Source organism: Pristis pectinata, chromosome 1 (genome assembly GCF_009764475.1).
Source record: "Pristis pectinata isolate sPriPec2 chromosome 1, sPriPec2.1.pri, whole genome shotgun sequence".
NCBI lineage: Eukaryota > Metazoa > Chordata > Chondrichthyes > Rhinopristiformes > Pristidae > Pristis > Pristis pectinata.
In genome coordinates, this window is record NC_067405.1 from 126,269,101 (window position 1) to 126,296,975 (window position 27,875).

A 27,875-nucleotide genomic window follows, 5' to 3' on the forward strand; every position below is an offset into this window, starting at 1 on the left:
CACTGCACCTCTGGTGCAAAGAATGAATCTTGGGTAGTGGCTGGGGTGCCAATCAAGTAGGCTGCTTTATTCATGGTTACTTCATTTTATTCATATTGTTGAAGTTGAGTTATCCATGCAAGCAAAGGGAATTCTGCCGTACTCCTGATGTGCCTTGTAGATGATGGAACTGAGGAGACAGGAAGTGAGTCAATTGCCACACAGTATCCAGATTTGAACTATAAATAGCTGCAGTATTCATACAGATGCACCAGTTAAAGTTCTGGTATCTGGTAACTCCCTGAATGTTGTTGGTGTGGATCTCAGTCGTGGTAGTGTCATTTGATGTCAAGGGTAGGTGATTAGAATCTCTCTTGCTGGAGATAGCCACATGTGTGGCATGACTATTATTTCCCACTTACCACCCATGCCTGAATGTTGTCTAGGTCTTTCTGTATGCAGACACTGCTACAACTTCAGAATATGGAATTGAACATTTGCAATAATTGAATATCCCCACTCCTGACTTTGTGATGGATGGGATGTTGAGGCATTTGAAAATGGTCAACTACTTTGCAGGTTGTAAAGTCATTGGTTGCAAAGATTGTAGAAGGTGGTATATAAATGCAAGGCTTTCTTTTTTTATTAAGTGTGAGTTAATGTGCTTGTCTGTCACACACTGAAAAGAGAAAAGGCCCATGCCATATCACTTAATTTGTTAGGAGGGAGCTGTGCAACTTAGTTTTGCAGCCACATGCCAACACAATAGAATTCTAAGTTATTGAATCCTCATTAATTTGCCAGGATATTCCCATTTCGCAACTTATGGTCCTCCCAGTCTCCGTCACTGTCTGTCTCTGTCTGTCTCTTTCTGATTTTTTTTCTCTCCTGCCCCCCCCCCCCCCACTCCTTCCCTGCTCTTCATCTTTCTGCTCCTCTTTTTGCCTTTTTCCTTTTCTTCTCTCTCTCTTGCTCTCTGTCTCCATCCCCCCCCCCCACCACCCCCCCTCCCCCCCCCACCACCCCCCCTCCCCCCATCCTTACCATTTGACTTCAAGTCTGTCTAGTCTGTCTCTCTCCTATTCAAACTGGTTGGCTGCTGAGGTCAGGTGTGATCCATGCACCAACCAAGACATAGCCACAGAGGTGTTAGTACATAGTAAGGAATGTGGGGGATTAGTTGGGTGTTTCCAGTAATAATTTTAAATATCCTGGCAGGGTGGAAATTAACCAAAATTACAAAACACCTAAGGAAACATGATATCCAAAATATGTGTGATATTTAGTTTTGGATTTGGCCACAGGCTGAAGGCCCAGAAAAAAGGTCACAAGTGATCCGAGGTTTGGAGATGCCTATTCTTTTCTGAGAGTTGTTTCTATTCAGTCCAGGCCATCCCTGGGTTATGAAAGGGTTCTGCTTTTACAGTCTACTTTGTCCATAAGTCAGAAAATACACAAAACTACTCCATATGGTAACCATACCTCCACAATATTGAAATGAATGGTATTTGATGAGGACCAATTAACATGAACATTTTTTTTGTCTTCTCCTGCCTAGTTACAATAGCACAGAATCAGGATATTCCATACTCAATGGCTGATTCCAATGGGCTTGAAGTATCAATGGATGTTGCATTTTTTTAAGAGTATCATTGCACAAGTATCAACAGAAGCAATTGCTTGTCAATTTCTCTGTCAAAGTACAGAGAGTTGTCAAAGCAACTCTCTAAGTGACCTCCCAGTGAGAAATTGGCAACCTGTGTTCTTAAGAGAGAATGGTGTCTGATTACTGTGGGGAAGTTACATTTAAACAGGTTTCTTTCAATACTGGTTTTTGAATGAATTTAATAATATTTATGAGAGCTCGTTCGTATGGATAGGTGTTCCTAAGTTGGGCGTTCGTAAACCTGGGGAGTGCCTGTCCTAATTGATGGAATGAATGTTGTCTGGACTTGGGAAGCCAAATGCATGGTCTGATCATGAGCTCCTTTGGCTTGATTTGTAGCTTAAAGACAGATCTGGAGAGCATCAACGGGGTGGGACCTGTAAAGGAAGCCACATTCTAATATGGGTCTGCAGTCAGTAGGTGATCTGTTCAATGAAGAGCAACTAAAGAAAGGAGGGGGAGAAATAGGGTTGGAAGAATTTAGGTGTTAAATCACAAAACCAATAGTGTTGGAGGGCATGTGTCTGCAGGAAGATGTCAGGCGAGAACGAGGCCATTGAAACAACGATTGGAAATGGAGAAAAACAACTAGATAAAGATGATCTTGCCTTCAAACAGAAGAAGTAAGAGCAGGAAAAAAACTGCAAGAGATGGAATGAAAGCCGCAACCAAAAAGTCAGTCTGTGTTGGAGGCATTAAGAAATAACTAGTACTCTGAAACATCCAAATAAAACTCACCTGAAACTATAATATCTGACTGTCCACAGAGGGTGGAGGACTACATTTGCAAAGTGCTATTGTTTGGGCTTTCTACCTTCCCTGTAAATTATACATTTGATTAAAACTCAAATAAAAGTTATTTCCTGAAAATACAATCCACAATGCTAATCCTGTTGAACAGGCTCCAAATGCCACATTAGGATGCAACTAATCGCAAATAAAAGTTTAATATGTTTAGGGATTGGTCACTGGAATTTAAAAAAAAACAATTTACAAAATGTCTATGTTATCCAAAGAGATTAATTTATGTGGAAGATCATTTTGTATCACAGAACATAAATTGGACTCAGGATAGTTGTTAACTCATATTTTTGATACTGAGGAATCTATTTCCTGATTAAAATTTCTAATGTATTATTTTAATTGGTCAAGGGTGTGTAGCCCAAACAGACAGAGATATCTGTCAAGGATTACATCTGTGCTTCCTCAGACTAAGTCCCACCTGATATAAATAATGCATACACAGTGAAAGCATCTCATCAGCCTGTAGAAGTGTTGGGGAATGTTTCACAGAGAAACATTTTACCAGATAAAAACAATGTACACTTTCATGTATTTTATACCATGACGTATCTTTACACAATTAGATATCAGGGACTGCTAGATATCTAGACTGTCCAGAATTAGTCACCCCCAAAACAAAACTTCACATATATCAATGTTTGAGGAAACAAAAAATAATCTAATCTCAAGGGCAGTTAATACTGTTAACCAGGGGAAGAAGATCTAAAAATACTGTAATCAGCACCAAACTGCTACAGCAGGAAATGGTAGAAATGCTTTACAATAAAGGGAAGTTACCCCAAGCTGAAAACACAGTGCTCCACTGAAGGATATGCTGCAGGTATCTGTAGCTGCAAGCAAAAGCCACGAGAATGGGACTTTCGTTGAGCAGCTCACGTGCAACAGACGGTGCCAATGGTGCATGTTGCTTCCCATTCCTATGAGTTCCCAGCCTCAGCTGCATATTTTAAGATTGTAAATAGCCTTAACTAAACGGGGCCAAACTTGGAGACTGAATGACCATTGACTTGTAGTTGCTGGATGCTTCCAAGTGGCCAGTTACAGAGGAACATCCCTGTCCCTTTGCTGTGCAGGGCACTGGAATCTGTAGCAGTGTGCTGTGAAAGGATATAAAATGAAGGAAAGAACAGAAGACATGATTTCAGGTGATGAACTTCATCCCCAACATGAGCTTTGATCTATCTACTCTTAAATATCTGAGACAGAATCAGACTGCCTTCAAGCTTGGTCATATTTATTCTCAAGAGGAGCTTACGGTCACATACAGGCGCCATTCCTAAAACCTGCTATATTCACATTCACAGCATTGTCCCATTCCACTCCTTTATTGGCTGATCTGCTGCTGAAATATTCATCCATGTCTTTGTTATTCTAGACTTGACATTTTCAAAGCATTTCTGGCTGAACCTCCCATTTTCCACACTGCATTCACTTAAGCTCCACCAGATTTCAACTGATTATATTCCAACTCACACCAAGTCGACTGTGCCAGGTTAGCCCAAAGCATATTGGCTTTCAGTGACTTTGAACATTGATGCCACCCAATCATTATTTTAAAAAAATACTCCACTTTTCTGTTTTGTGCACCATAGTGAATACTTTCACATTTTTCCATATTATATTTTATCTACCATGTTATTGTCCACTCACTCAACTTCTCTATATCTCATCTTTAACATCCTTCCTCCTGCTCATGATCCCACCTAGCTTAGCAAACTTGGAAATATTAAAATCATTAGCAAACTTGGAAATTTGGCACTTGTCCCCCTCAGCCAAATCATCAATACAGATCGTGAATAGTTGAGCCTCCAGCACCAATGCCTGTGCTACCTCATTAATCACAGCCTGACAATCTAAGAAAGATCTTTTTATTCTCACTCTTTGCTTTCTGTCTGATAACCAATTTTTTATTCTGTGCCAGTATATTATTCCCAGTTCCATTGCTCTAACCTGGTTGACTAACCTCCAATGTGAGACCTTCTTGAAAGCTTCATGAAAATCCAAATACACCACATCTAGTGTTTCTCCTTATCTGTTCTGCTAGTCACATCCTCAAAGAACTCCATTAGCTTAGTCAAATATTATTTTCTATTTATAAGTCCATGCTGTGCTCAATCCTATTATTCTTTTTTCGGTATACATTTAAATTAAATTAAATTTTATTTACAGTGTGGTAACAGGCCCTTCCGGCCCAATGGGTCTGTGCCGCCCATTTTAAACCCAAGTTAACCTACCCGTACGTCTTTGCAATGTGGGAGGAAACCGGAGCACCCGGAGGAAACCCACACAGACACGGGAGAATGTACAAACTCCTTACAGACAGTGATGGGAATCGAACCCCGATCGCTGGCGCCGTAATAGCGTTGCGCTAACCGCTACGCTACCATGCCTTCCCTGTCACTGCCATTAGACTTCCCTCTTTCCTCTCTCCCTCCCTTCTTGAAAGGTGGGTCTCATTTGCTACCCTCCAATCCACAGGAACAATTCCAGGATGTTTACATCTTTAGAAAATGATAACCACTATTACTATTGTCATCTCTTTCAAAACTCTGAGCTGTAGTTCATTGAATCCTTGTCATTCATTAGTCTTTAGTCTCACTGACTTCATTACATTTTTTGATGAATATTTACTACTTTGAGTTCCTCATTCTTGCAAGACTTTTTGTTCTCTGGTATTTCTGGCAATTTTGTTGTGTCTGCTTCCACGAAGGAAGACACAAGGTAATTATTTGATTTCTCTGTCGTTTTCTTATTCCTCATTATATATTCGTCCATCCCTGCAAGAGATTCTTCCTCCTTTGCAGAGTTTTAAAATGCTCCCAATCCTCAGGCCTACTGCTATTTCTCACATCTTTATAAGCCTCTTCATTGTTTTATTCAGTGATCCTGAAGTAAAGCAACATATGTAAGGTTCTTCATTGTGTTTAACACCTAATAGCAGGTGAGACAGAACTGTTAATTCACATTCACAAGGGTTGGTTGGTTTTCCCAGTTGACTGGGCTCTCAGTTACAATACAGGTACAATGAAAAACTTGCTTGAGGCAGCATGACAGGCACGTAGATTCAGACAACAGACAGAACATGAATTGTACAAGACTGTGAAGAAAACAGACTTTTTTTTGCACTAATATCTTGTTTTGCACATAATCAGAGAAAAGTCCATGGTCCATAGTGTTCCATTGCTGAAGCAGGATAAGGGTTGTGCAGATCGATTCAAGAACCTGATGGTTGTAGGAAGGTGGCTGTTCCTGAACCTAGTGGTGTGGGACCTCGGGCTTCTCTACCTCCTGTCCGATGGTAGCAGCAAGAAGAAGGCATGATCTGGATGGTACGGACCCTTGATGATAGATGCTACCGCCTTGAGGCAGTGTCTCATGTAGATGCTTTCAAAAGTGGGGAGGGCTGTACCCGCGATGGACTGGGCTGTGTCCACTACTCTCTGCAGCTTGCGTTTCTGTGCATTTGAATTGCCGTATCAGGCTATGATGCAACCAGTCAGGATACTTTCAACAGTGCTTCTGTAGAAATTTGTTAGAGTATTTGGTGACGTGCCAAATCTCCTTAAGCTTCTAAGAAAGTAGGTTCTCAGCTGCATCACTGGGAAGAGACATGGTAGTGATCAAGTGGAAGCAGTACCGTTTCAGTGGGAGTTATAACTGAAGCAGTGAATCAGGACCTGAGATGTAACATGGACAACATTTATATTGCCTTTTTACTGCACAATTTTTTTCACTTCCAGTAAAATAAATGTGATTTCTTCTTTTAGGAATTAGGACCTTGGTTACACTTGATACGATTGCTTTCTGATCTGTTTTTAGTACCTGCTTAGCTCAGCAGCATTTATGGGGTGAATAAAAAGACAGTGAGGAACAAGCTTTAAAATGCATGGTGACTGAAGCTTTATTTTGAGTCGAAGCTGAAGTTTGCATGATTTCACGTCCAGCACAGTCTCTATGTGGATGGGAGAGAATGGCGAGTTGGGCTCTTAAAGAAATCGCTGGATACCTGCTTCACATCAAGCCCCTTTGGTGTAATCTGCTGATGCATACTGACAATGGTGCAGTATTGGTGCTTAATAGTTGAGAACAGGCAGGATGTGGACTAACCCAGCACAGCTTATGTAGGACCATTTTCAATGATGCTCTGCAGTACTAGTGCAAGAAGTAACCTTTTGTGTTTTAGTTATTTTTTCTGGAAGGTTGAAGAGAAAGTATTTCTCACACTGTTTCAGATATTTGGGGATATGCTTGAAATTGTTGTACAAAAACATTAATTAATGTGCAGGGTTGACCATAAGTCATAACCAAAACATTTAATTACGTGATGAAGGTTGGTGTGTATCAACTGTGAATCCTTCTTATTGAGTTCCTAACCTCTATTGTACCATTAAGAAAAAATGCTGGTAAAAGCCAGGGCGGTTCCCTGCAGAGAGTTCAATGCCATGTTGCCAAACATTAATGCAGACTGTTTGCAAGAAGGGATTAACATGTTAAGAGATTATGTGTATAGCAATTTATGGGGTAATTGTGTGTATCAGGAAGGTCCAATGAGGGAAAGCAAAGTTGCAAAAGAAAGGGACTGGTAGTTTTGTTTTAAATCTAAAAATCTTCCTTTCTTAAGGTATGTTAATTTTGATATCCATGTACATATTCAATCTGCATGCTTTGGGCTCCTTTTGTCAGTGTTGCTTTAAAGTTGGCCAGGTCCTTTAGCTGAGAGTTTGTTTTCTCTTTCTTGGCCTTCCTGTTGGAAAACTCTTGGCAGGCACAGCATAGTGAGCCATATTGCCTCCTAGTTTGTATTTTTCAATGAGTCTGCTTGAGATACCTAAAGTGTGATTGGGGCTGACAGTTTGATAGTTATGATATTGGTGGCCTGGGAGCCAGTGTGATATAGGTAATGTTCAGGCAGTTCTTACTCTGGAATAGGATTTAGGCAGTAGTGGCTTGGATGTATTGGTGTGTAGTAAGTGAGTTGAGTCTGTAGGTGAAAAAGGCATGAATAACTATTTCAGCAGCAGATGGGCTGAAGTCGGATGCTGATGAGGCGAAATTGGGTAATCTTTGTGATGGCAAGTGTAACGGTTCAGCAGTGCTGTTGAGGCTCTGAACAGACTAGTTTAGTCTAAACCAGTGGACAAGAAGGGGAGCATCTCAGTGGTGAAGGCACAGAGATTTGTGGTTGCATTCAAGGACAACTGCTCTAGTTGAAATGTTAATTTGGGGAAATTTGTGGTTCATCCAAGATTTCGAATGGAGAGTCTCAAATGACAATGTTAGGAATTAAAACACAAAGGCAGCCTGTTCATGTGGGACTTACTGAAGTTTAAAGAGCCAACCTGTGCAATACGTTAATGAGTTGGTAATATTAACCTTTGTAAGGAGAGCATTAGGTAAACGGAGCTTCACTCAAAGGCTGTAAAATGGCTCCACAGTTGCATTATGAATGAATAATTTGAAAGAGCTGGGAAATTTACTCCCAGTTGTTTTACTGTATCACTTTCCATTTCTTGGCATCCCCACTCAGGGTTTCTATCACCTTATTTCCTTTGTTGTCATACTTGGTTTTTGTACAGCTTCTAGCATCCATCTTAGATGCTGTGTTTGTCCATGTAGCTGTATTTTGTGTGACTGAAGGATTTGTGGCACCCTAGTTGGGTATGAATGTTAGGTATACAAAAGTAAATATTTAGGTGTTCCTGTGGTACTTTATGTCAAGCAGAGAAATGTAAATGCAGCAAAGATGAAACAGGTGAGATCGATCTCTATGCCCAAAAGTAAAAGTATTGCTTTCTGTTCATCCTGAGAATGGATCAAACATCCTGATCTTACTACATTAAAAGGTGTTACGTGAATGAGAATTGTTCTTTTTTTTAAGTATGTTCTCACAAATACGAAGATAGACTTTGGGCCATTATGGCATGATTGTTTCAAAAGTTTTCATGTTTGGCCATATTAAGAATTTATAGCAAATAAAGATTGGTGGCTGTCTTGTAAGTTTTCTCAATGACCATTTGTAAGAAAAAAAGAGTTGCAATTATAGAGCAACTTCAAAATACGAGGACAGTGCAAAACTAAAGAAGAACTTCTGAAATGTATTGACTGCTGTTGGAAATGGTTGGTCTTTCTGATGGAGTGAATATGGGGCAATGCAAACCATATGTGATAACATTTATAATGATTATCAGACACCCATCCCACCCTTTCACACAGATATGATGACAGGGTGTAGAATAACATTATTTATTTGAGGTTTAAAGTGTGACATGACTTGATATCCTTCACTATCAAAAAATACACATATCATTTTATTCCGTTTACAAAGAGCAGACATTTGGTTTGGCTTCCATGTAAGTGTAGAGTTTGTGGAGAAATGGAACGCTGGACACTGAGGTGACTCCAGTTATTTTTGCCTCCACTCTTTTCATACTTCCCCTCACTCCTTAAAGACATTGGTGCAGTTGGTGGGCACAGATTAGTCTCTGATACCTAGCCCGAATACATGCATCATGTTGTTAGTCCTTTAGACTGTGGAACTTAATGCTTAATGTGGTATTGCTAAGGAACATGAACCCCAATGTGTTTGCACTTCAGACATTCAGTGCACTCTGCTGCATGTACTGAGAGCAGCAAATTTAGCACCTATTGAGACTGAACTATGTTATTGATCACAGCCACATGTCCTTAGTACACGTCTCAGCTTTTGGGTCAGTTATTGAGTCCATTAGTGAGTCCAAATTTAATTTTTAAAATATAATGGCCAATAAAAATGCAGCTGAATGACGTTTTTCATATTATTATTATTAGTATATTATAAAAACAAGATTTGATTTTAAATTTAATAAATGCAGTGCTGAATCCAGGGACAATGATTATAGAAAATATATAATCAAAACCAGACATAAGTTTTCAGAAAAAACAAATCTTTAATTATTGCAGTTACAGTCACAAATATAATGAAGGATGAACCTTCCCTGCAATGTACATATATCCAGAGAGCCAGAGGCATAGAACATGTCAGTTTCCCACCCATTTATTAACTTGTGAGCAGTAGATATACAACTTCAATAGTTGTGTTAAAATGAATGAGAATTGTTGCTTCTGGTAAATTGGCAGTACTGGTCTTCCCTTTGTGAAATGGAACATCAGGGCTGGCATCTTCACCCCATTACAGTGATACACAGGTGGTGTTGCTGCCTCATAGTTCCAGTAACCCAAGTTCAATACTGACCCTCGGTGCTGCCTGTGTGAAGCTTGCACATTCTCCCTGTGACGTTGTGGATTTCCCCTAGGTGCTCTGGTTTTCCCTTTCATCACAAATACACGCGGGTTGATGGACTAATTTGCCACTGTAAATTACCCCGAGTGTATGTGGCTGGAAAGAAAATCAGGTTGGAGTCCATGGACATGTGTGAGAGAATGGGTTATAGGGCAATAAATGGGAGAATTGATGGATTTGATCTGAAAGCTGGCATAGACTTGATGACTTCCTTCATGTCATAAGGAAGTATGAATATGAAACCCATCAATTAATGTCAGTACATCATCTTAATGTACACGTAGAATAGATTTTCAGATCTATTCCATATACTACATTATGTTCATATTTTCTGTAAACTTGGTGAACTGGAGCATTCCTTTGAATGGTATGCATCTATCATATTTCAGTACTGCTTACTGAATATCAGCATTGTACATGAGTGAAATTACAGCTAAAACATTTTTAAAAATTATGACATAATTGGGTAAGATTGCTGAGTTAAAGAAGTGTGCTTGGGCCACTAAAAAAAACTCCACACCATAAATCAGGAATGAAGAACTGAAGAGAAACCTCAACAGTTAGTATGATAAGACTCCCTACAGAGAGTAGGGAGCCACTCCTTTCAGACTAATACTTGATAAAATCACACAATGTGCTCAGCTTCATCTGAGCCTTGTCCATTTCTCCTGAGGTTTCAAAAAGTAGATGATCTCACTGAATTTGTATTTTATTTCTAATTTTCGGTACAAGAGGTGAAAACTGTGAATAAAATCTAACAGTCATAATGAAAGAGAAGCAAGAAAAGGTTAATAAAAAGTTCAAAGAACATAATTGATGTACATTTTGAGAGTATATTAAATAACATCTGTAGTGGGCTTATTTTTAAAAAATCTTTAATTACTCTTTTATTGATCCCTAGTGTAATAAAGTGCAGAAATTGTTCTCCAATGACATCTGCCTCTGAATTGTCTCCACTTTCTGTCCCACGCCCAATAATAGTTAGTTACCAAATTAACAAGTGTACTTTGTTTCTTCCATGGGAAGCTGGACAATTTCACTGGATTAAAAATAAAAAGGAAATAAGTGGCCACACCATTTTATACGTGACAATTATATCAAATTGCTGATTTAAATTTATATCACATGCTATATTATTTTAGTAAATTGAAGAAAGGGAAAGTGCCACTAAATCACCTCATTCCTTATTAGTCAGGTTAATTTGTACCCTATTTGTACAGTTAGTAGCCAACATCAGAGAGAGATGGCATGAAACTGTTGTTATGTGAAGACTAATTATTAACAAGTTTATAAAGGGCAATTGGATGCATTCTTTTTTGCTGCTGTAGGCTGACAGTGAAGGAAATCATTGGTTTACTATCTTGTTTCATAAAAATTACAATATGAAAGGGGTTGCAGGGTACAGTCACTGCATGTAGTACAACAGTGATGTGGCATGATTCACATAGCAAATGTGGTCCAGTTTCTTTGGCTTTTGCATTTCCAACTGGAGCATATCAGCTCTTTGAGGACCAGCAGTTCAGTTCAGTCCTGTGGTCTGGATGTTGGAATCAGTTAACAGCAAAGATTGGTCTGATCAGCTGCTTTGAGTATAATATTTGACAACACTTATCATCCTGTTTGCCTGAAACAGGCAGAAAGGTCATCAGAACTCCTTTGGTCTTATCTGAACTAGCTGGGGGTTATAGCCTGAAGGATCTCTTGATCGTCTTGGTAGAGCACATTCCTCCTCCTGTTTACCTCTGGCACATGGACTTCGAGTGCAACGTTGGCATCACATGGGACCTGCTGTCTTCCATGTTATCCCATTCTTCAGTACCTTCTAGGTTAGAATAATTTCCAGAATGCTTTCCAGCACCTGTTCCAGCCACAGCAGCCGCCATCTCTTCAGCTGACGTTGTGTTGCTAACTGATCACGATATTGGCTCTGCAATTAACTCTGGTTACAGACACTGGTGAAATCATGCATTGTCATCCCCATGCCTGTGTTCAGGGCAGTACTAGCTACCACCCCACTCATTAAAGGGGGCATATAACAACATAGATGTTACAACTGAAAATCTTTTGTCCAGGATGTAAATCTTTTTTTAAAAAAAACTATCTGCATGTCATTGATACTAAAGAAGCATTTTACCATGATGTCTGATGAGTTAACTTCAATGTGTCATACTCTCGATTGTAAATGTGTATCCTGCAGTTTCAGTTCCTCAACCCCGCCTGTTCACAGTTTTTCTAAGTTTCTTTCTTTCTCTTATTCCTCGCGGGGCACTCATATTCATGCACACAGACATGGCCACAGCCTCATAGAGATACATGCATGGATGAACACACACACATGTATGCACATGCATGATGAATTTCCTCCCAAATAATGACTAACAAAGCCATAGAGTAATCCTTATAGTTGAATAGAATATGTTGGCTATAAATCCCGCTTCTGCCTTAACTGTAGCGTACATCCTTCAAAGAGCAGCCTATTTTTCTCACTCAGTTGTGCCAGTGCAAAGATACTACCCTTTGTGAATTGGACAAATGCAATGTTTACGTGAGTTAAAGTAATATTGATAGCTTACCCAAATAAATGACTTCAAATAGTGATTTGACTTGTTCCACTTTTGCACCTGAAAATAATCCATTTATTATGTCACTCAGAAAATGGACTGGAGAAGATAAAAATATCTTTGAAACATATTCAGTTTCTTATTGCTTCAGAGCAGTAGAGGAATTCCTTAGTTAATGTCATTCTCCGGTAGATGCATTTCCTTGAACACATATCAGATGGATGAGAACAGAGACTCCAAGGAGGGTGGTCCTGAGGAACATTGTGGTACCGTGGAGCTAAGGATAACTGATGAGGTAGAAGGCAGGAGACCACAAGAATAAGAAAATGATGGGAATGCAAGATTTTCCTGTTTACCCATAATAAGTTTGGCCAAAGTATTTGAGAAGCTGTAGAAGAATGACATTGAATGATACTGGCACTTTTTTTGTGTGGGTTATAGTGCCAAGGCAGACAACAAGAGAGCTGCTATGGAAACTTGCCCCTATTTCTCTTGGTTGTGGGAACATTGCATTGGTGATAGCAGAAATTAAATGAAGTTTCACACACATATATAAAATGATTTCTGCTATCACTACCTTTTATTTATATGTGTGTGTGTGTGTATATAATATGTGTGTATAATAGGATATATAACAAGTAAAATAAGGGGATGCTTTCTTTAATTCTGGGTTGTTCCTAGTGGCCTCTTTGCAGTAAACTTCTGCAGTTACATTGATTTTAGGGCTTCACCTGAGTTGAACTTTTAAAGTAAAAGCAGAAATACTCAGCAAATCACGCAGCATCTGTGGACACAAATGGAGTTAATGTTCCTGGTTGATGACATTCACCAGAACCCACTGCAAGGCCAGACTGCACTTCCTTCCATCCTACTTCCTGTATGGATTCCATTCCATTCGAATAGTTTTCTGTTTTTGTTACATCTGTTCTGATGTTGTCATCTTCCCTAACCCTACTTCCAAAATGTTTTCCTTTCTGAATGAAAAACACTATGATGCTGGAGGAACTCAGCAGGAGGGAAAAGCAAAGCTGTGATAGGTGGACAAAAGAGGGGAGGCAGGGTGGGCACAGGGTGGTGATAGGTAGATGCAGGTAAGAGATAGTGATAGGCAGGTATGGGGGAGGAGGGGAGAGCAGATCCACCAGGGGATGGATCAGAGGTAAGGAGAGAAAAAAAAGGGCCAAGGACTGACATGTCAGTGATAGTGTGGGAGGGGGAGTTGAAGTGACTGGCAACGGGGTGATGCAGATCACGGTTATGGACAGAGCGCAGGTGTTCTGTGAAAAGGTCACCTAGTCTGCGTTTGGTCTCGCCAATGTAGAGGAGGCCACACTTGGAGCACCAAATGCAGTAGATGATATTAAGGGAAGTGCAGGTGAATCTCTGTCTCACCTGAAAGGACTGTTTGGGTCCCTGGATGGAGGTGGTGTAGGGGCAGGTGTTGCACCTATGGCAGGGGCAGTGGAAGGTTCCTGGGGTGGGAGTGGAATGGGTGGAGGGGAGGGTGGGGGAGGACTGAGCATTCCCTGTGAAAGGCAGAAAGGGGTGGGGAGGGGAAGATATGCTTGGTAGTGGCCTCCTCTGCATTGGCCAGACCAAATGCAGACTTGGTGACCGTTTGATAGAACACCTGTAACTGCGACTGCATCTCCTCGTTGCCAGTCACTTCAACTCCCCCTCCCACACTATCACAGATATGTCAGTCCTCAGCCTCCTTCACTGCCAGGTGTTCTGTGAAATGGTCACCTAGTCTGCATTTGGTCTCGCCAATGCAAGGAGGCCACACTTAGAGCACCAAATGCAGTAGATGATATTAAGGGAGGTGCAGGTGAATCTCTCTCTCACCTAAAAGGACTGTTTGGGTCAGGCGGCATCTGTGGAGAAAAGCAGATGGTCAATGTTTCGGGTCAGGACCCTTCTTCAGGACTGAAGATAGGAACTCCCCTCCCACACTATCACTGATACGTCAGTCCTCAGCCTCCTCCACTGCCAGGAGAATTCCAAGTGCAAACTGGAGGAACAGCACCTCATTTTCTGTCTTGGATTCTTGCAGCCTAACAGCATGAACATTGAATTCTCCCACTTTAAGTAATCCTCACCCCCTTCCCCACAGCCCCTGCCTCCAACCATATTTCTTCTTACCTTTCCTAGCCTCTCTCTCTTTTTCCAGGCCCCCTTTTTTTCTCTCTTTACCTTTTGACCCATCCCTTGGTGGATCTGCTCTCCCCACCTCCCCTGCACCTGCCTATCACTATCTCTTACCTGTATCTACCTGTCACCACCCTGTGCCCACCCCACCTCCCTTCTTTTGCTCTGCTCTGCTTTTCCTTCCTATATATTGGGCTTCCCCCTTTCCTATCTTCAGTCCTGAATAAGGGTCCTGACCCGAAACATTGACCTTTTCTGCATGGATACTGCCTGGCTTGCTGAGTTCCTCCAGCATCATTGTGTTTTTCGTCTAGATTCCAGCATCTGCAGTTCTTTGTTTCTCAAGTTTTCCTTTCTCTTTAACCATGGTTTCTGCTCCACCATAGCTCAATGGTCTCTAACGTGGTTGTTTCATTTGCTTCCTGCTGCTTCTTCTCCCGCCTTGCACAAGGATAAGGTTCTCCTTGTCCTCTCCCTCCACCCTGCCGTGATCGTCCTTCATAATTTTCAATGAGAGACCTGATGAAACATTATAGACCTGAAACATTAACTCTGTTTCTTTCTTCACTGATGCTGCCTGACCTACAGATGCAGGGAATCTGAATTTAAAACAATAAGAAAATGCTGAGTATTTCCAGGATTTACTGTTATTATTTCAGATTCCCAGCAGCTTCAGTACTTTGCTATGTCCATTGTGTCTACTTGGCTATTGTGGAGGTGGGGTTCATGGTGTTTGATATAACTTGCGTTATTTTGCTTCATGCAAGCCCTCATATTTCATGTGTTCATTTTGGCAGGTTGATTTGGAGCCGGAGGGCAAGATTTATATCATGATAGACATGAAGGAAGTGACTTGCGAAGGTAAGACCCTGTCTCTTGCTCTACTATTCAGTAATAGAGGAAGCTCAGCACTACTTATTTTTCTTGTCAATTCACAAACCATTTGGCATGTTGTGCTATGTAAGTAGGATCATGCACTGCCATAGAAATTGTATTTTATTGGTTGACAACAGGAAAGTTGTTTAATTTACTGTCATTTAAAGGTAATGTATTTTGCAGATAATTTGAATGTCAGTAATTACCAGAAATGACATTGTACAGGGTTTGTTGGCCCATTAACCTCAGACAATCTCATGACTGTTTAAAAACATGAGATTTTCCCTGTTCAATTTTCAGACAGAATTAATTCAGAGCAGGCTCTAAATCCTTGTCTTTATTCTCTCCAAGACATTTTGGCTGAAGAAATGCTTTAAGGTGGTCATATATGTTAGGAAGAACTTGGTCAGTGTTGAACAAAATTCATAGAAGAATGTAAATTTGTATGTGTGCGTGTATACTTTAGTGGAAAGGGAAGATATTGAAGGAACTGGAATATAAGAACAAAAAGGTAATTGTAAAGTGTGGGGCTGAATTTTAGTTTGGCTACCTGGTGCAGTTTAAGGCTCCTCATTAATGAAAATGCATTTAAATGATAGTACACAAGATCAGCTTGTAAAGACGCTACGAAGGATGACAAACTTCATTTATGAGACTTGCGTTATTTTCATTGAAACAGTAAGGCTAGAAAAAGATACATTTTGGGAGACATATTGGGAAGGTCAGTTTCATTTTGTGATACTTGGTGAATGGGTTAGTGACAAGAACCATAAATTTAATTTGTTAAAGGGAGTGAAGGGAAAGGATTAAGGTTTGTTGGAGTGTGGAAAGCTTACCATAGGAAATAATTGAGGAAGAGATCATTGTATTGTTTAGTTACAAAAAGGGTAAGTATTGAAGCAAACTAAGACACAGAGAAGTATGAACAGCGACCAAGACTATGGAATTCATTTTAGATTATCTTAGCAAAGAGCATGTGAAGGCATTATCAATACAAGTAACCTCTTCCATTTGCTCTAAAATGTCATTGATCTAAAACAATGGTTTGAAGAAATTGGTTTAGAGGTAATGCAGCACTGAAATGTCTTTCTCATATTGATCTACGGAAAGTAGAAATGATCTCACAGACCTCTGTGTGATCTGAGCTCTTCATCAGCAGTGCTGATTGCATAGGATGCAGTAGAGATGCACATCAATGATTATATGTTCTCCCTAATTTTATCTGCCTTATACATTTACCAATAGAATTTTTAAGCAATGATGATAACCAGCACCACTGGTTAATAAAATCTTCATGAATCCCAAGTGGCGTAAAAGCTGCTGATGGCATTTTGAGTTCACTGCTTCTTATTTCACCAGATACAACCTCACTAATGCAACTGTAATGCTGCAGGTGCCGTGCAGATCGGAGTCAGTGAGCGCCACACAACTGTCTTTTAAACCAAGATCTTATTGACAGGCATGTCCTTAACCAGCTGAGTCAATAATGAAGTTTATTGTGCTTTGTCCTTTTTGATGCATGTTTATGTAACCAGCTGAGGCTATGATGAAGGTAATTGTGCCTTGTCAGTTATAGTTTAAGATAACTGCAGGTACTGTGATGTGGTTAATGGCGTCGACTCCTGAAAGAGAGTCAAGCAAAGAATAATCGCTGCCAAAAGTTTTGAGGATTGGATTTTCATCCCTTTTGTGGATCAGGATCTGCATCCAGGTCCCTTGGCTTTCAGTCCATGTAGTAAAGGTTTTAAGAAAACACAACATGCTTGGATCCCTGTAAATATAATGGATCTCATTGAAAAATGTAAGACCTTTCCAGTCGTTTTAGTTTACGCCAGCATTTCTTTTTAGGGAAATATTCAAAGGACTTCATTATTGGCTATTCTGTTGCTAGGTCCTCAGACTATTGCTATGTTCTGGTAAAACACAGCAGCAGTCATTAGTGAGCACACCAAGGCATAACTGATACATGGTTCTGGAAATGCAGTCACCTCAGACAATAATATTGACACCTCCTTTCCCATTTACAGCAGCCACCTGTACCACCTCCGAACTCACTGACACCAACACTTCCATGGTGTGCACCAGCAGATGTGAGCACTTGTTCTTCAGAGCAATGGTAGAGTATAGGTGCATATCTTACACACAGCAGTATCTGAAAAGGGGAGACAGATAACATTTCAGAGTTGCTTTTACTTCAGACTTCCAGAGGAAGCAATTTTTATTCCATTTTAATTGAGATTTATCACCACCACACAACAACATTTGCTATAGTTTATTGCTGTGGGTTTACATTTTCCTTTGCACAGCAAGAGCACACAGGTGTATTTTGGTAAAGATTGAGGAGCACTAAACTGAGCACATTAGTGAAGCTTGTTGCCACAACACATGGGACGTGGAACAGCACGCTAAACAGGAGTGGAACCGTTGTTGGGATCATGTGAACTGCTGGTCACAGGATAACAACAAGAGCTTGGTCATGGCTGATAGTTGCCCTGTGTGACCACCACAAGGTAACATGGCTTTGCTGTTCTTTGTTCTTTTGATGATGGTTATGATATTTTAATGATTTTTTTTCTATTAATTGGACTTAAAGCAGTTGCATTTGGATATATGGTGCACACCTATGATACCTTGTGCATAAAAATGTCCCTTCCTTTAAATGTGTCCATATGATTGATATTTATTGATTTCACTTGAAAATTCTTGACTAGGTAGCACTACCCACCCACTGTGCTGCTTTATGTTATGGTTTGAGCAGATTTGACTAACTTAAATGGTATTTGTAAAGCCAAAAAATTCAATGGCCATCTGGAGCCAGCTATTCTGAATACTTAAAAATACATTAAAAACATACCCATGGATACTCAGGACTTTGTTTTGACCAGTCCAATATAAAATACATAGTTTTAACCGCAGGTGGGCAAACTGCAAATTACTCCTTATGGACTAGGAATACTCATGAATTACAGTCAGATGAACTTGCTTAATTCTCTTCGCTCAGAGGAATGTTTTCTTCAGTTTATCAGCTTGTCCAGATGTTTAAGTAAAGTCTGCTGTATTTATGGTGAGGTATTAAATTAAAATTGCCTCATTTGGAAACCTGCCCCAGTGCTTCAGAGTGCATATATTCTTTTCTGCAGACCAGAGTGGAATTACAAATGGCATTAATTAAACATATATGATTGGCTCACATTTATTTAATGCCTTATCCAGTTACTCAGAGCTCCAACAATAACTTGCTTTAACACAATACCTTTCAAGCAAGAAAATGTCCCACGGCACTAAAGTTTGACGGCAAGACACACAAGTTGTTACTATTTTCTAACAATATACAGGAAGGCCATTTGGCCCACTGAGTCAATGAAAGCTCTTAAAGCAATTCCATCAATCCAATTCTACACGTCCCTGTAACCTATTCTCTCTCAGCCCCCTAATTTTCCTCATGTACACTGAGGGTAGTTTATAGTAACTTACTGACCAGCAATAATAAATGATCAAAAATTTGCTCGGAAAGGTAGACTTTAAAGAGTATCTTAAAGGAGGAGAATGAGAGAGGCAGCAGTAGAGAGAGCTTGAGAGTAAATTCTACTGTTTAAGATCAAGCAGCTGAAGGCAGGGCCACTTATGACACAGTGATAAGGATCACACAACAGGAATGCATCCAAGACCCCAGAATTGGAGGGGCGCAAAGATCTGGTGTAAGAGTTGGAGGCTGGAGAAGGGTATAGAGGCAGACTGAGTTGAGGCTGTGGGAGGACTTGAACAAGGACGAGGTGATTAAAATCGAGTCAATTCCAAATGGAAACCGATCTCAGTAAATTAACATGGGGTAATGTACAGTTCAGTCAAAGAAACGCAGTTGCCATTTTTTTGCTCAGTATCTCTATTAAGTATTAATGCGATGAACACAGTGTTTTATTCTTGTTTGAAGGAAGAACGTTGCTAGAACATCCGCAGTTATTACTGTTTGCCAACCATAGATTTAAAATCCTCTGGTCTAAATTTCAGAGTTTTAACAAGAAGTAGACCTACTGCTCATGAAATCATAGAATAATAGAAATCATAGCATCACAGCACAGAAGGAGGCCATTATGTCTGTGCTGGTTCTCTATTTACAGCCATTCTCTAATTCCAACCATTGTCTCATTCTCCACATTCTCTCTTCACCATAATTTCCTCTTGAAGGCCACAATTAACCTGACTCCACCGCGTCTGCAGGCAGTGCATTCCAGATTCCAATGACATACTGTGTAAGAAAGTTTTCCCTCATGTCACTCTTAATTCTTTTCTCTTTTATTTTACACCTGTGACCTCTGGTCCTCAATTTCTTCACCAATGGGAACAGCCTCCCACTTGTTATTTTATGTACCCAGACCCCTCATTATTTTACTTACTTCTGTCAGGTCTCCCGTTAAGAAAACAGTCCCAGTCTCTCCAAACTATCTTTGTAATTGTAGTCCCTCATCCCTGAATGATTCTTGTAAACCTGTTCCTGCACCCATTTTAGCATGGTGTCCTTTATTCTATATTGTCTGTCCACATTCTGCTTACCCAAATGCTTTACCACAGATTTCTCTGCATTAAACTTAATCTTCCATGTATCTTGCCCATTTCACCAACTTGTTTACCTTCCACTGCAATATGTCACTGCCTCCTTTGCAATTCACAAATCTGTCAAGTTTTATGTCGTCCATAAATTTAGAAATAGGACTTGTACCCCCCACACCTTGGTCATCAAAAAAGCAGTGGCTCCAACCCTGATCCCTGGGGAACACCACTATTCATCTTTCTCTGGTCTGGAAAACGATCATACACCATGACCCTCTGTGTTAGTTAGTTCACCATCTTCATATCCATGCTTTTAATGTCCCTTTTATGCCACGTGCTTGAGCTTTGTTTATAAGCCTGTTATGTGGCACCATTTCAAAAGCCATGAATGCCACATTAACTGCAATACCCTCATCATTTCCATCCGTTACCTCATCAAAAAAAGTCACACTAGCACAGAAGCCATTAACTTCAGCAAAGGGCAAGGTGAAAAAGCTTTCCATTTATTGGAATTGGAAATATCAGTGGTTGGTTAAGGTGTGACCAGCTAAGGTCATGACCCGTTTCTGATTGAGAAAATTTTCCACGTTGGCAGTAATGCATAGGATGAACCCTGTAATGATTTAAAATGTATTTCATGCACCAACCTTGATGTTTTGATTGTAATGCTTGTAGAAAAGTTGATGGTTCAATTTCCTGTCACAAAACCACTTCAAGAAAATAAATAGCATTTTTGCTGCATCCACTGACCACAGGCCTCAAAGGACAGCTGGAAACCAAGTGACTGCTGTAAACATTTACACATAATGGCACAAACCACTCTCTGACCCTGATAATTTAAGGCATAGCCTGCCACACTTATGCATCTGACTAATGTCCTTCTAAAATGCCATTTGAAATACAGCCTGTTCCAAATTAGTGGCCTTATTAACAATCTATTTGTTATGAAAAATTACAAAGGTTTATCATTTTAAAATTCTGGTGTGCAATAATAACACATATCAATGTTTCACACACTCAACATTTCTTTTAATCAGGCTACCATCACCTATAAAATACCAAAGGAAGGAATTCCATGAGGATGTTTTAAGTTCTCAGATACTGTTACTGCAGAAATGCATTTCTATGTCTGTAGTTTTTATAAATCCCTTGTTTGGGTAAACATTTTCTGAATGTTATTTGGGAGTGAAATTCTAAACACGAATAAAGCAAAAGGCTACAACCTCAGATAAAATGTGGTTTGTTTCAGTGGGTAGCCTGTTGCTTGTGAATCAAGAACGAGTGCAAAACTCCGGAGAATAAAGCCCACATTCTGGTTTGACACTTCAGGATTGTATTCTGGGACACTGCACCATCAGAACTGGCTCAGATGAGACATTATATTGAGGCAGTGTCCATTCTCTCAAGTGGATATAAAATTTTGCATGGCACTTTTTGAAAGAGAGTTGAGGAGTTTTCTCAATGTCAGACACATCTCTTAATCAAAACCTAAAATAAATATGACTAGATAGATGTTTGAAGCTTACTTGAAAAGTTGCAACATTTCCAACAACTTCTGAGAATCTCTGGCCTATGATGCCTCAAAGTGGAGAAGAGTGGTATTGATAACCTCGAGTCCATGCAACTGATGAACATGGAAGCCCTGTGTTAGCAGTAGAAGAAGCATCCCAACCCAAACCAACCCACCAACTAGGCTCAAGCACCTCCTGCCCCATTGTGGCAGAGTCTATGGGTTCTACATTAACATCATCTGCTGTCTCAGAACCCAAAACACCAGGGTGGCACGGTAGTGTAGTGGTTAGCATAATGCTATTACAGTGCCAGCGACCTGGGTTCAATTCCCGCCACTGCCTGTAAGGAGTTTGTATGTTCTCCCTGTGTCTGCATGGGTTTCCTCCAGGTGTTCCGGTTTCCTCCCACATTCCAAAGACGTACGGGTTAGGAAGTTGTGAGCGTGCTATGTTGGCGTCGGAAGCATGGCGACACTTGTGGGCTGCCCCCAGAACCCTCTACGCAAAAGGTGTATTTCACTGTGTGTTTCGATGTACATGTGACTAATAAAGATATCTTACCTTATCTGGAAACAAGTCATCCTTGATCCTGGGGAACTGCCTGAGAAGAAAAGAGGAAGAAAACAAATATTTATGGGACCTTGCTGCGTGCTACTTGGCTGCTATTTCCAACATCACATTAATAAGTACACATCAACTTAAGTAATCGGCTGTAAAGCACTTTGGGACAATCTGATGCAGCAGGAGCTGTATAAAAGCAATTTATTTCACCTCTTTGGTTACGTTAACATTAACAGAAAAAAAAACCTTTATACTTTACACCATTAATTAATTTCATGGCACAATGCATTCAATTGATTCTTTGCCTCATTTCCTTGGCTATAACCTGCCTTATGTTTTTGTTTTGAATTGTTCGCTTGATGTGAACATTGATGGATAGGAAGGCACTTTATCATCTATGCCAAATTTGCCTGAATCAAGTGGCTTGCTGGGCCATTTCAGAGAGCAGTTAAGAGTCAACCACATAGTTGTGCGCCTGGAGTCACCTACAGACCAGACCAACTAAGTGCACTTGTTTCCCTGAAGGATGTTCATGAACCAGTTGGATTTTTATATCAATTTGTTAGTTCCATAACTAATGTGAGGTTTCTCGTCCTGATTTATTTAATTATTCAAAGTTAAGTTTCCCAAATACCTTGTTGTGGTTCAAATTCATTTCTCCCCAAGTAAATAATCTGATCTTTTGTTTACATCTCACAGAACTTAACCACTACTCTCCCATTCCCTAAACATGGATATGAACTTGCTTGCAGTGGGCTTCCTAACCCCCAAACCATGAGTTGGCTGAGATTCTAATTCTTGCTGTATTCTTTTCATGCAGGGTTCTGCCTAAGTACTGGGGGAGTTTTAAATTAATTTCCTGTTTATCGTTTTCAGTCTCCTTTGAACACTAACACTGGGCTGTGATTCCACCAAGCTGACTGCTTTTTCATATCTTAGAGTCAGCGCAGAAACATCCATGCAGACCTCTTTCCTAACTACACTAGTCTCATTTGCCCACATTAGGTCCGTATCCTTCTATGCCTTGCCTATTTAAGTTCCTGGCTAAATGTCTCTTAAAGATAATGATTACACCACCTCATCTTGCAGTATGTTCCAGATATCAACCAGTCTCTCTGGTTTTAAAAATTTAAAAAATACTATCGCCTCAAATCCCCTTTAAAACTCCTTTCTCTCACCTTAAACCTATGCCCTCCTGTTTTTGATGCCCTCATATGAGAAAAAGATTTTGAATACTTACCCTAATTATGCCTTTTATAATTTTATACACTCTTTCAGGTCACCCCTCAGCTTCCTTTGCTCCAGGGAAAACAAGCCCAGCCTATCCAATCTTTCCCCATAACTAAAGTCCTCCGATCCGGAAAGCATACTGGTGAATCTCTATTGCACTCTCTCCAGCACAACCACATCCTTTTTTGTAGTGTGGTGACCAGAACTGCAAACAATATTCCAAGTTAGGTCTAACCAGTGTTTTGTAAAGTTGCAACTTTTATATTCTCTGCCCTAGCCTATAAAGGCAAGCATGCCATATGCTTTTGTCACCACCCTATTGATCCATGTTGCCACTTTTGGGGAACTATGGACTGGAACCCAGGGTCCTTCTGTTCATCGACATTCCTTAGGGCCTTACCATTTACTCTATATGTCCTACCCCTACCTTGTCCAAGTCCAAGCATCTCATGAACTCTGAGCTAAAGATGGTGGAATGTTTTGTTCTGAGGCTTGATCCTGACCTAAGTCCAGAGTTGCTGTATAACTGTGTGCACATGTGCAAAGACTGGCGTAAAGCAAGATCACAGACTATCAATCATGTCTGGGAGCTCAGGATGATACTTTCCTTCCTGATTTCAGAGATGATAAAGGCAGAGCCTCTAATCACTATCTTAGACTATCAAGAAATGAGATCAAATATCTCCCCTCCTCCCCCGCACCTGCCTATCACTATCTCTTACCTGCATCTACCTATCACCACCTTGTGCCCACCCCACCTCCCCTCTTTTAGAACATAGAACACCTACAGCACAATTCAGGCCCTTCGGCCCACAAAGCTGTGCCAAACATGTCCCTACCTTAGAAATTACTAGGTTTACCATAGCCCTCTATTTTTCTCAGCTCCATGTACCTATCCAAAAGTCTCTTAAAAGACCCTATCGTATCCGCCTCCACCATCGTTGCCGGTAGCCCATTCCATGCACTCACCACTCTCTGAGTAAAAAACTTACCCCTGACATCTCCTCTATATCTACTCCCCAGCACCTTAAACCTATGTCCTCTTGTGGCAACCATTTCGGCCCTGGGAAAAAGCCCCTGACTATCTACCCGATCAATGCCTCTCATCATCTTATATACCTCTATCAGGTCCCCCCTCATCCTCCATTGCTCCAAAGAGAAAAGGCCGAGTTCCCTCAACCTGCTTTCATAAGGCATGCTCCGCAATCCAGGCAGCATCCTTGTAAGTCTCCTCTGCACCCTTTCTATGGCTTCCACATCCTTCCTGTAGTGAGGCAACCAGAACTGAGCACAGTACTCCAAATGGGGTCTGACCAGGGTCCTATATAGCTGCAACAGTACCTCTCAGCTCCTAAATTCAATTCCACGATTGATGAAGGACAATACACCATATGCCTTCTTAACCACAGAGTCAACCTGTGCAGCCGCTTTGAGCGTCCTATGGACTCGGACCCCAAGATCACTCTGATCCTCCACACTGCCAAGAGTCCTACCATTAATACTATACTCTGCCATAATATTTGACCTACCAAAATGAACCGCTTCACACTTATCTGGGTTGAACTCCATATTTTGCCCACCTATCACTGCTCTGCTTTTCCCTCATATATATTGGACTTCCCCTTTCCCTATCTTGAGTCCTGAAGAAGGGTCCTGACCCAAACATTGCCTGCTTTTCTCCATGGATGCTGCCTGGCCTCCAGCATCATAGTGTTTTTCATCAGGAAACCCTAGTAAAACTGAAGTCAAAGGGCATTGAGGAGAAAACTCTTTGCTGTCTAAGCCATAACCTGCCTCAGTGAAAATAGTTGTAGTTGTTGGAGACTAGTCATCTCCATTGCAGGAGTTCTGCAGGGCATCAGGAAAACAAAATGGCTAAAAGTACATGTAGTGTGTAATGGAAAGATGGCTAAAGTATTTGTTGGGAAATTTACTGCACGCAGTTCCCTCTGAAAATATCTGATAGTTTTGGACTCCCATATGAAGACAGAGGTCCCAGATTTGCGAGTTTTTCTTTGCTGGCGTTTTGCTCACTGTTGGCTTCAGAGCCCAGTGGAGTACAGCCTTGCTGCAATTCTCCTGCACTTACGATGGGCAATCTGACTGCTGAACCTGTGCCAAGCTGGAGCAATACACACAAAAAGTGCTGGAGGAACTCAGCAGGTCAGGCAGCATCTATGGAGGGAAATAAAAAGTTGACGTTTCAGGTCAAGACCCTTCATCAGAACTGGAAAGGAAGAGGGCAGAAGCCAGAAAGCTTGTGTGTCTTGCTCCAGATTTTAGCATCTGCAGAATCTCTTGTGTCTCCATCTGTGCCAAGCTGGTCCTGGCACTTAAGCAGTGAGTTTATTCAAAGGAGAAAACCAACTGCAAAGGACAGGGGTAAATATTGTATTTATAATTCCAATTAATCAAATATAATTAATGGTATTTACTTAAATGTTCGTTATCTGCCTCTCCACCATCAAAGCATTCTAAAAAAAAATCAAAGCATTCTGAACTCAAAAGTTTCCAGTTTTTGTATCTCCATGTTCCCAGGTGGCTCCAAGTATCAGGTCAGTTTGAATCAAATAAACAAGCAGCAGGAGCGAGTGCCCCCATTTCCTGGAACATAAGTTTGGCCAGTTGTATTGTTTTAACTGAGCGGTGGAGCCCACTCTGCACTTTGGTTGTAATCAGGCACTGGTTTGCACTGTTGCAAAAGTCACACATCATATTTTATGTAGGTCCTGATGCCAAAACAGCTGGGTAACACTTCTCAAGAAACTTTATGATGTGCGCCACTGAGCTGCGAAGTCGGCTTTGCTGGATACTTCCTTTATCAGAGATAATATTTTTATTTTAATTGCATTCATTTCTACGAAATAGCAATAGAATATTTGATCCTGGTTTACTACAATTCTCTCATTTACCAACATTAACATTTTTTCATATCAATTAATATGAGAGTATTTTTTTAATGAGTTAAATAGTTACTGAAGAGTTGAATAAGTTGAAAATGCTTTTCTAAAAAAATCTAAATCTGTATGTTTGCCTTGAAATACCAGTGCGCAGGAATGGAGATGATATTGTGGAACAGCATTAGCCTTGTTTATCTACAACATCGATACCATGAAATCTGGCTGCCTATATCTCCACCTTTATCCTGAGGCAAACATTGTTGCTGCCATTCAAATCCCACCCGGTCCAAACTGGAATCCAGTGCCACTGAGATCAATTGATATTTATACAAACTATTTCTATACTTGTAGGAACTTGCACCAATCAGTAAGTGCACCTAAGTTCACTGCTGTCTTCTTAAGTAATGATTTTTTTTTGCCACTCTGCTTTATTCCCATCACAATTTATTTGACATTTATCACTGCAAATGTTACATCTGGGTTGCCGCTGACTGGACAGATATTGCCATGTTCTACTGGTGTTATGTGGGCCCCAGTCTCACAATTTTAAAAACTTCTCTTAAATTTTCATATTGCCTTTTCTGCCTCTAGTAAAGGGTAGTTCCAAGTCTTCCCTCAAGTACACAACAGGATGATGTGCACAAGGATGGTGAGGTAACACTGGAGTATGGTGAATTGTTCACATACTGGAAGCAATAAGGTGTAGATGTGAAGAGGAACTCAGATAGAAAGAAAGGCCAAATTAGTTGTATATGGTGAAGCAAAGGCCGACTAGTTTAAAAATTCTTCTGTGACTTTTCAGACACATTAACCACACAATGCATTGAGGGCTAATGCTGGTCTTGTGCATGAATACCAATATTCCAATATTCAAATAGGTACAAGGACCGAGACAACAGTGTAATAGGACAGACGTTGAAAGCCAAACACACAAAGGGTTTGGGGCCCAGGGAGTTTGGGTCAAATCGGGAAATTGGTAATGCAGTGGAGGATAGAGGAGACCATTGGGCGCAGGAGGGGGGTGATAGTTGTCATCAGCTTTGGGATAGGGGCTGCTGTCACGAGTAGTGGTTGTTTTGGGGATCGGAAATGCTCTTGGATTGGTCAGGGTTGGGGGGGTAGGCTTAAGGTTAGTTGTGAGAGAGGTTAATACTTTATAGGGGGACTTGCTTATGTGAATGTAGTGTTCATAGTGTCATTTGTGTTGCTGTTCACAAAAGCATGCAGGATAGAGCTACCGGCAAAACATTCTTCTCTGAAGATAGTCAACACTTAACTAACAGCAGTGGCTGGTACTGTAATGTATCAAAAGTCACACCATAAGATACACACAGTTTTTAAAGTTACAGTTAGTCACATTGCTTCCCTTTAAAAAAAAGTCATGCAAATCTCAATATGCGTTAAATTGTACCTGTAGTTAACTACTTATATCTGTGTACTTATAGTCACAATTTGGAAACTTAAACTTAGCATTCTATGGGTATTCAGCCGGGTCATAAATCAACAATTGTCTAGAGATTTGGAAATAACCTGCTCATTTTCAATGAAAATCCCCAAAAAAAACATAAATGCTGGAAATCTGAAATTAAAACAGAAACATTGGAAACACCCAACAGGTCAGGCAGCATCTATGGAAAGAGAATCGAAGTTAGCATTTCAGGGCAAAGACATTTCAGCAGAACTGGAAAAACAGGTCAGATTTTAAAAGCTAGAAGCCTGAGATCTGGAGGACAGGTTTCCAGCCTTGAGTTCCAGCCATAATGATTTGGCTAATTTAGACACTAATGTTTGAGACACCTGGGCTTCCTGTTC

At 40.5% G+C, this 27,875-nt stretch overlaps 1 protein-coding gene across 3 annotated transcripts in view; it reads left to right on the forward strand.

Moving 5' to 3' along the window:
* The window catches only part of prkcha (protein kinase C, eta, a), a 183,317-nt gene that overhangs the window by 43,880 nt on the left and 111,562 nt on the right, over positions 1 to 27,875 (forward strand). For all 3 annotated transcript variants that reach the window (XM_052015892.1, XM_052015900.1, XM_052015910.1), the window contains exon 2: positions 15,235 to 15,298. In XM_052015892.1, the coding sequence (XP_051871852.1) occupies positions 15,235 to 15,298 (64 nt within the window). The remainder of the gene's footprint in view (positions 1 to 15,234; positions 15,299 to 27,875) is intronic.